The sequence below is a fragment of the Primulina tabacum genome, chromosome 1 (assembly GCF_025594145.1).
Source record: "Primulina tabacum isolate GXHZ01 chromosome 1, ASM2559414v2, whole genome shotgun sequence".
Lineage (NCBI taxonomy): Eukaryota > Viridiplantae > Streptophyta > Magnoliopsida > Lamiales > Gesneriaceae > Primulina > Primulina tabacum.
The window spans coordinates 49,589,975-49,599,944 of record NC_134550.1 but is presented as its reverse complement, the minus strand read 5'-3'; the positions used below and the strand labels follow the sequence as shown (position 1 = coordinate 49,599,944).

General features: G+C 34.8%; 1 protein-coding gene across 5 annotated transcripts; it reads left to right on the top strand.

Annotated features, from left to right (window-relative positions):
• The first annotated feature begins 255 nt into the window (after positions 1-255).
• LOC142546023 (glyoxysomal fatty acid beta-oxidation multifunctional protein MFP-a-like) lies at positions 256-8,589 on the top strand. 5 transcript variants are annotated; one of them, XR_012820407.1, is made up of 19 exons: positions 256-428; positions 1,310-1,381; positions 1,457-1,522; positions 1,597-1,650; positions 1,733-1,800; positions 2,322-2,403; positions 3,269-3,324; positions 3,398-3,700; positions 3,780-3,866; positions 4,528-4,702; positions 4,765-4,886; positions 5,213-5,376; positions 5,466-5,720; positions 6,042-6,163; positions 6,284-6,405; positions 7,026-7,174; positions 7,249-7,387; positions 7,657-7,840; positions 7,960-8,589. XR_012820407.1 is itself a non-coding variant. In XM_075653510.1 (18 exons), the coding sequence occupies exons 1-18, from the start codon at positions 338-340 to the stop codon at positions 7,690-7,692; spliced, it is 2,124 nt and encodes a 707-aa protein (XP_075509625.1). In that variant the 5' UTR covers positions 256-337; the 3' UTR covers positions 7,693-8,589. The 5 variants fall into 5 exon arrangements, 4 of the variants coding, with proteins under 4 accessions (XP_075509625.1, XP_075509612.1, XP_075509633.1 ...); XM_075653510.1 differs by having other exon boundaries at positions 1,496-1,522; positions 7,657-8,589; XM_075653497.1 differs by having other exon boundaries at positions 7,657-8,589.
• The last annotated feature ends 1,381 nt before the right edge of the window (positions 8,590-9,970 follow it).

Sequence of the window (9,970 nt, the reverse complement as noted above, 5' to 3'; positions counted from 1 at the left end):
AGTAGAGATGGCTCGGACACAACGTATTAATGCTAGTTCAGTACGTCGAGAAGTCAGCATAATCTCATTAAAAATTCTAATAAATTAAGTTTTTTGCATAATCTCAATAGAAATTCATATGAATTAAGTTTTCTTTTCAATATTACCTGTCATGAATTAATATATAAATATATATATATATATATATTTATTTATTGCAATAAAATATATTATTTTGAAATATAATAATCATGGTGGTATAATTTGCAAACGAGAATGTTTTGGACCCAAATTTATCAACCATTGGCATCTCTCATAAAGCCTGCACTACCACTAGAAACCAAATCGAAGCCACGCGATGGTCGGGAAAACAGCGGTGGATGTCGGAACCGATGGAGTGGCCGTTGTTGCGATCAACAATCCACCTCTCAATCTGCTCTCATCTGCCGGTATATTACAAACCCGATTTTTGTTTAACTTTCTTATTCTGTTCTCCGGTGGTGATGATGATCGATGATCGAAAGAACTTGTCAAAATATTTATAGTCTGGAATAGAATGATGCTTTCGTACTGTGCTCACCTTGTCGGAAAACTCAACGGAGATTGATTTATGAATTTGTCGAGTGTTAGTATCTATCAGTATTAACTGCTTTATTCCGGCTGAAATCAATGGAGTACTAGAAATAATACAGTGGGATGAAGCCTTCATTTCTTCTTTATCGTGCAGACTTGTACCATCACAAGAGTATTCTCTAGGCACACATTGGCAAAATTATCTGATAACATATTTTTCTTTATACTGGGGATTAAATTCATGTAGATTTCATCTATTGTTGCTCGAATTTGAATATGGTTTTGTCCACATGGTGGGTGTCTCTACCAGTATCGTCTTCTTTTTAGTTCGAACTGTTTCTAATTTGATTTGGATATGATACAAAAGGGTGTACAAGTCGTGCATTCGTAACAGTAAAGGTAAGTCCCATATAAAACTATGCTAAGAATGGAGAGGGTGGAAATGGATTCTCCTTTCCTTTTGGAGCAAGGATGGTGCCATAAACTTCATTGAAAAGTTTAAAAGCATTTTGGCAGACAGCTCAAACCTATGCAGTACCGAATAACTCATATTTATCCAAACAAATCCTACTAAACCATTTGAAGTGAGTTCCAATAAGCTTCCAGGTCCTGTCCGCTATTTTAGTATTTTATATCTATAAGTTGCAACAGGAAAATTCTAACAATCTTTTGAGCTTACTGTTTAGGGTGTTCTCCTGGATCCATTCCTATATTCTCCTTGATTTGAAAAAGTTATAAGAGGTTTCCCGTTTTGTAGTGATGCTCGACTTAAAAATGACTATTGAAGGAGCTCTATTAAGAGATGACGTGAAAGCGATTGTAGTTACTGGTAAGAAAGATGACCTAGTTTTTCATGCTGATAGATGATCTTATTGTGAATTTAATCCTCTGGTTAGCTGAACAGGTTTGAAAGGAAAGTTCTCTGCTGGTTTTGATGTGACAGCTTTTGGTGGAATGCAAGGGAAAAAGAGTAAGAATGATTATTTTCCATTGAAATACCTTGAAGAGGTTTAGGTCTTTCTGAGAGGTTAAAAACTGTAACAGCAAAAAAGGAGCTTGGATTTATGTCAATTGAAATTGTCACTGATACTTTGGAAGGTATTACATTACCAGCCGCAGCTCCTGTGCTTTTAAGGAGATTTATTATGTTCATGTTTCGCCAGTAACTATTTTATCATAGGTGCAAGAAAGCCTTTAGTAGCTGCTATTGATGGTCCTGCTTTTGGTGGTGGCCTGGAAATTGCTCTTGTATGTATGGTCTTTTTCACTTGCTTTCTTCTTTCTGTTGTTATAACATCTGGTACCGTGAACTTTCTCTCTGTTTGGGGATAAAGTCCATGCAACTTTATAAGTCATATCTCTACCCCATCTGTTGATATTTCAGTTTTGATATTGAAGTTTCCGTTAAATACCAACAGAAAATTGAGATGGGAATTACACGTTTTCTTAGTCCAGTTAAACCCACTTTCTTGTTTTTGGAAATTGTGGAATAAGTTGTATCTAAATACTGGTACTATGGACAACAATTTAACTTGCCTCACATGTATTCTACTGTTTCTTTCCTTTATCACACTAATTCCAAGTTAACTCATAAATTCATAGTAACTACACTGTTTTTGTTTTTTCCCAAATGTGATTGCTGAAGTAATCTACCGGCCTCAAGAGTTTATTATATTAATAGATACATCAATAAGTTCAGGGAACCTTCGGAGATGGAGGTGATTTTTGGGTATAAAACTTGTAAAATCATGATTTTTTTCCTTTTGCAGGCCTGTCATGCTCGCGTATCAACTTCCACTGCACAATTAGGCCTTCCTGAACTTCAGTATGGGATTCTTCCTGGACTTGGTGGTACTGATAAGTGATATCCTTTCATGCATGGAAATATTTTGGTGCCCTGATGGTCTCCTACTGTGAAATATTTCAATAATATCTCTTTTTCAAATTAAACTTTTCTATCTTCCATTTAATAAATGCTGAAACAATTAGTGAGTTTGTTCTCATAGTATTCTTGTTCATCACTAACTTGTACCCATTAGCTTTTTTTTCCCCGTTTTTCCTCCTCTAGATTTAAACATACCCTGCACCATCACTACATGGTTCTTCAAATAACAGGAGTGAGTAATATTATTTTTCATTCTTTTTTGTCTCATTAGGTGGTTCATGGTTGATTGCAAAAAGTGATGAATCACATAGAACATCTATTTCAGTTCTAAGTGATCCGACAATCATTTGTTGATTAGTTGGAGAGAAATTTTTTGCTGAATGTTGACAGGAGCTATTTCCTTTTGTCAGAATGATGTTTTATGCTGTTCAATTTTTCTCACAGAATATTCCATTTTCCATGACCATAAAATAGTTCACACCTTTTTGTCTAGTTTAATTGCTAGAGCTCTTTGAACATGTTTCTTTTATATGCTTTTTTTCATTTAGGATATCATCAGCTGTTGAATATGATTATAAAATGCATCCCTAGTTTGGATCTGCATGATTTGGACTCTGGAGTGTTGATAACCTCGTGATCTTTTTTTACGTTAAAATTACTTGAGAGCAAAAATGTGGTTTTTTTTCCAGACTACTATCATGATACTGCCTTCACTAGACTGGATTAGATATGTGTTTGCTGAATACTCGATGTGTTGACAGATAGTAGGATGCTTGGTTTTTTTATATCATATGGTGTAGAAATTAGTTATGGAACTTTGATTTGCTCCAGGGACGCAGCGGCTACCCAGGCTTGTGGGCCTTACCAACGCTCTTGAAATGATTTTGGTATGAAGTTTGTACTTTTCATGTTTTGAGTTTTTTCCCTCATTACTGGAACCTTCTTTTGTGTCTTAACTAGATGTCGAAGCGTGTAACTGGAGAGGAAGCTCGAAATTTGACCCTTGTGGATGTGATTGCTCCAGCAGATAAGCTGCTTGGAGTAGCTCGTCAATGGGCGTTGGACATATCAGAGTTTAGAAGACCATGGATCATTAGTCTTTATAAAATTGACAAACTAGAACCATTTATTGAAGCTAAGGCGATACTTAAATCAGCTCGGCTTGAAGTCCAGAGAGAAAATCCTAACCTGGTGCACCAATTGGTATGCATCGATGTTATTGAACATGGAATTGTTTCAGGTCCTCGTAATGGCCTGTGGAAGGTATTACAGGTGTAACATTTTATGCTATTGGAACATTAAGATACACCAAGTTTATGATGATTTTTCCTTCATATGGCAGGAAGCAGAAGCTCTGCAAGAACTTCGACAATCTAGCATTTGCAAGAGCCTTGTCCATGTATTTTTCGCCCAACGTCTAGTTTTTAAGGTTAGTCCTATTCTTTGTATCGTACTTATATTAACACTTGGAGTAAAAACGAAAAATTTTTTTATGACCATGAATACGAGTTCAAATAAATCGAATCAAAAGATGAATATCAAGGAAAAATTAAGACTCGAATTCGAACTCTAGCTCGATTCAGAGCTCTAATTCGGCTTGAATTAGAGCTCGAGCTTGGCTCATAATATTCATGTTTGCGAGCTATTCAAACTGTTGCTCAATAAGAAAGACTCAAAATATATTTATTTGATATATAATTATTTCATATTATATCAACAAAATATTAAAGTTTACGAGCAGTTCGTGAATTATGGAATAAATTAATTTGAGCTTGAGTTCGATTCGAAAAAAACGTGTTGAAATTCAGTAATTTCGAATATGAATCGAATAATTTTCGAGCTGACTTGAGAAGCTTGTGAACCGGTCTGATTCTTTTACATCCCTAATCATTTATTTAGAAGTAATGTTGCTTTATTAGCGATGTAGCGGCTGGTCTTGGCATGCATCATTAGCCCTCTAAATTTTTTTGTCAAATCTCTTCCCTCTCTCTTACTCTCTCTGTTTCATTCTATTTAAATGCCAATGTTCAAAAGGACCATTCCATCTGATTCTATCCTCTGATGGTCATATGATAATATACTGGCATCAGATTCCTGGTGTTACTGAGAGGAAGTTACTGCCAAGAAAATTTAATAAGGTTGCTCTTATTGGTGGGGGAGCAATGAGCTCTGAAGTGGCAAAATTGTTGGTACTTAGTAACTACCAAGTCATTTTGAAAGAGAAGGATGAAAAGAGTTTACTGGAGCAGATCGACAGAGTCAAGGGTGAGCGTCCACTAAGAAAATGTGAAAAAATATATTTTTGAAACTAATGTCATTTGTGACAGGAAAACTGCAAAATCATGTCAAGAATGGAAAGGCAGATCCATATAGGCCTGAAAAGGTTTTCAGTTTATTAAAGGGTGTTCTTGATTACGACGACTTTAAAGATGTTGAGTTAGTCATAGAGGTTGGTTTTACAATTCAACTAGATGTGTGCATTTTCTTCTTTTATCATGTTTATTCTCATTCAAGTGCATGGACACCTAGAACTGTTTAATTATGCTAAAGTTCTTGGATCAGAGAAGTTGTTTAGGATTTTTTTTAAAATTTTTTTCTCTCTTGAAATTTGATCTCCTTAATGTGTCTACTTTGATATTTTTCCATGTGACATTATGCTCTTTCACTCAAGATTGGATCCTAAAAGCACAAGTTACCAAATAATTTGATAGTTGTGTGGAAATATTTGGGTTAAAAGGACTGATGACTGATCTCTTTCATCTAAAATTTGGGCAGGCTGAAGCAGAAAGTTTGTCCTCGAAGCAAGAGATTTTCGCTGATCTTGAGAAAATCTGCCCTCCACATTGTATTTTTACCAGTAATAGCTTAACATTCAGTTCGAAATCGATTGGAGAAAAGACAAAATGCCATGATAGGATGGCCGGGATTCACTTTTTCTGGTAATTATAATGATACATAAATACTTAATTGATTTTAACTCTCTGTTGTATGCATTTATTTTAAATTCTATCTCACAATTTGGGTGCAGCCCATCTCTTGACCTGCCACTTGTGGAAATTGTTCGTATGAGTAATACATCTCCACAAGTAATCGTTGATTTAATGGATTTTGGGAAGAAAATGAGGAAAACCCCTATCGTAGTTGGTGATTTGGAAGGTCATTCAATCAACAGCTTGCTTATCAAATATTTGCATGCAGCAATATTTCTAGCTGAAAGAGGTGTAGATTTGTACCTGATTGATCAGGCTTTTACAAGCTTTGGGATGCTATTAGGTCCATTTAGGTATGCTGGAAATTATAAACCTAATTTGAGGTTGTGCAAGAATATAGATTTCCCGTGTTTGAGATCACAACTTGTGATACAGCACCATCTCCAAGATATTTGAGAAAATGGAATCAAATTTTGTAACACCATTTTCGTGTGAACGATAAATGCAAAATCCAAAGGCTGTTTTGAGTTTTAAATACTGGCGGAAAAAAAAATCTCTATCTTAGCAATCCACAGCATCAGACCACTTCAATCAGAATTCTTATTACGATTTTTCAGGTTTTCCTTTTTGCAGAACTATTTCATCCATCTATTTTGGTGATGAAATTGTTGCAGGACGATAGATATGCTTGGACTTCACGTTTTTGAAGCGATTGGCAGGAGATGTGTTGAGAATCTCCGTGATAGTTCCTACCTTATCAAACTGATTTCAATCTTGCGACAGCATGATTATGAAGGTGACTTAGCCATGTTTTCTTGCTTTTTGGGCTTTTATGGGTGCGGATGTTTTGGTTATATATTTTTTAGGACATTTGTGGGCTTGCAATGAAATTATTATACCGTGGCATTTATTTCAGGTGAATCCAGTGCCAAGGGTTTCTACAAATATGACAACTGTGGCATGGCTACCCCAAATGACGAGATAAAAAAATACCTACAAAAGGCTGGGAATACATCATACATGACCATCGAGTCCAAGGTCCCTCTCTCCATCTGCTTGCACTACGACCCCCCACCTCCCCCCCAAAAAAAAAAGAAAAGAAAATATTTTTTTACCAGACCTAGCTGAACGCATGGAAAGTGTTATTTCCCTTGCTCCAAGTGAAAACCAATCATATAACAAACATAAATTATTCCTATAAATAGCTTGGTCTGTCAAAAAGGTCCAGGTTTGATGCAGATATTTGTGTAATACATGGAATTTTGTATTTTACCTGTCATGTTATGCAACAAATTCTACAAGAATCAACGATCTACACATCCATGCTTCACATTTCTCTTCGGTTTTGATCCTGCACCATGTGCTATATCTGATCCACCATTAAAACCTCCAGTTATGTATTAGGAACTCAAAATTCACTCTTTATGATCTGTCCATGCTTCTTTAGCGCATTCATCTTGGAGTCTATTTCTTTTATGATTTTTAAAGCACGTTCTAGATTCTACTGCACAATAAGTTAATTTTGGAGGATCTTATGATTGGCGAATATTTCCTTTATGTTTTCTCAAGTTGATGGTTAAGAAGTATATCCAAATATTTTGTTTGTATTGCGGATTTCTAACCAAGCAATGTCATGTTGTCACTTTTCTCTGGTACAGTTAACGAAATTGTCCAATGATGAGATTGTTGAAATGATCCTTTTTCCTGCTTTGAATGAGGCATGCCAACTCATTTCAAAGGGAATTGTAACTAGGCCATCTGATCTTGATGTTGCTTCTGTTTTGGGGATGGGATTCCCAGCATATAGGTTTGCATTTCCTTTCTCGTTTATCTGTTTCCTTCTAACTAATATAAGATACTGATTTGTGTAAACCAACCCAGGGGAGGAATCATTTACTGGTCTGATACCTTTGGCTCTGCTTATGTTCATTCGAATATGAAAAATTGGTCAAAGGTACATGGAGAATTTTTCAAGCCTTGTGCCTACATAACTGAATGTGCAGCGAAGAGAGTATCGTTTGTGAGTTCATCTATACTTTTTTTATGGAACTTATTCTGAAATTGTGACTTTGCTTATTGTGGGGTGTGTGGATATCTAAGACCACAACTGATTTTACTTTATTGTGTATTCATGTGATAAGGTAGCTTGCTTTGAACCTCACCGTCTAGAAGTTTAACTTCAAACAAAACTATATCTGTTGGACTAAGACCTGGTTGAAAACAATAAAATATTTGCTTGGGTTTACAACCTTAATTTTCTCTGAGGTTTTTTTTGTGTCAACAATGCAGGTAAATGGAACAAATCATGGTAAATCCAGATTGTGAAATAAAATTTAAAAGCTGATCCACCTTAGGATTAGATTGTCCTGGATGCATCAAGTTATGAAGGTGGCGGCTTGGCATATTGGTTGTGGCAAATTGTCAGATGATGGGAGGACCTTAACCTAATTGCCTTTGGTATAGGTGGTGTTGTGTAAGCAGGATTGTACTAATCTACTTTCTACCAACAGTTCCTCCTGTTTTCTTCTTCATCCCTATCTTTCATACATCTATTCTCATCTCCCTCCTCACCTTTCTCTATGGTTTTGCCAGCTTCATGGCTGTCAATTGTCATTCGGGTTGGTGTTGGTGGGGATTCTCCTTATCAACTTCATTTGATCTGCAACGTGAAGATAACTAAATTCATAAAAATATGTTAGCAAATTTGAAGTCGATGCAAGAGAAAGCTCTTTGTTTTTAAGACGAATTTGTCCCGCACATGATGCTTACGAGATATGACAATCGTCTCCCAAGATACGACGACTTCCAACTTGTGATAGTTGCACTAAATCATAAGTTTCATAATCATAAAATTGAGCAAACATCTTTCTGAGAAGAAAGAAGGAGAAGTTCAAAATGCTATTCTTTTTGTTTGATCTTATCAAAGTTGATGTTATATTATCTCTCATTGTGTTAATTCATTCTGATGGATTGATATATGTCACAAATCTCGAAAATGTGATCAAGAGACATTTTTTTGGTGACAATGATCAATGAAAACTCGCAACTCGTGGTAATAGCACCTCCAGGTGCTTATGCATCTCCCTCTCCGCCCTGAAATTGTTTTTGGTGTATCTTGAGACTCGAGAATGTCACTAAAAATCTGCAGGAATTTGAGTTGTGACAAGTATTGAACACTCTTTCCTCATGAATAAATTTGACCCTTATTGGTGCTTCGGTTTGTGCCAATTTTTCTCGAAGATACAACAATTTTTTTTTACAATAATAACATTGTAAATTATAAGAACAATAATCGGAAAATAGAGTGTACTTTTTTTTGTAAAGAAGGAAGTTGAGGATAAGCAATATGAATGTAATTTACGTAGAAATTCAACAATTAATTTTTTTTTTTTTTGATTTCTTTGATCATGTATATAAATATCAAACATATTTTGAAACATGTTATTTCACCCGAGAGATGTATTTTCATCCAAAAAAAATTGATTAAAATCATCAAAAGACATCATTTGGATGCAGGGTATCATGAAAATCGTCAGGTGTCACTTTATGGGCGTCACCCTTGCTGCTTGAGAAATCATCTCGCAGCTTTTAAGACACACATTTGAACGTTCTTGTTCGATCGAGTTTTTTTTTGTCTTTTTTTGTTGCTTAATTTTAATTCATTGAACTCAAACATTTCAACAGTTTGATCTGTCTATATATATTTATATTCCAACACTACAGTTATATGCTCTTTGAGCACGATTGGCATACTTACCATTAAGAGGTAGTATACTCATCGTGCACTTATGTGAACACCGATGAGATGAATTTTATCATGTGGCTATGTAATTATATCATGATTATCAATTTTGATCATTCTCCTAAAATTCTTGTAAATTAAATTACTAATATTATGTTAAAAAAATTATTATGCACATATGTTTATAATATAATAGTAAAAATGTAATAATGATAGTAGTCATTTAATTATATAATTTGAGATAAATGATTAAGATCGATATCAAAACGTAATTAAAAAATTATAATAGATAAACAAAAAATGTAAGTCTAAACATATCACAATGTGACGTATTATTTTTATATATATAAAAAAATCTCACTGACGTCTATTTTTCATATTTCCTGCCAAATGAAAACTACAGCCCAACCACTCCTATACAGCTCCCGAAAGGTGTAGGAAAATATCGAGGATTTGATATTTGATAGGTCTGACTGGATTTTTTAGGAATCATCGGACAAAAAAAAAAAATAACATTATTGTATATGTGTGTGTGTGTTTTTTTTTTTTTTTTTTGAAGAAAACATTATTGTGTTAAAAAAAAAAAATTGGAGATATGTTTGTTACCAGACAAAAATTTGTGTGAGACGGTCTCACTGGTCGTATTTTGTGAGATGAATTTCTTATTTGAGTCATCCATGAAAAAATATTACTTTTTATGCTAAGAGTATTATTTTTTATTGTGAATATCGGTAGGGTTGACCTGTCTCACAGATAAAGATTCGTGAAACCGTCTCGCAAGATACCTAATCTTGTTACTGACAACCTTATTCCCAAACTTGAGACCCAACAGTATTGTATTTAATATAAATGATATGTGCT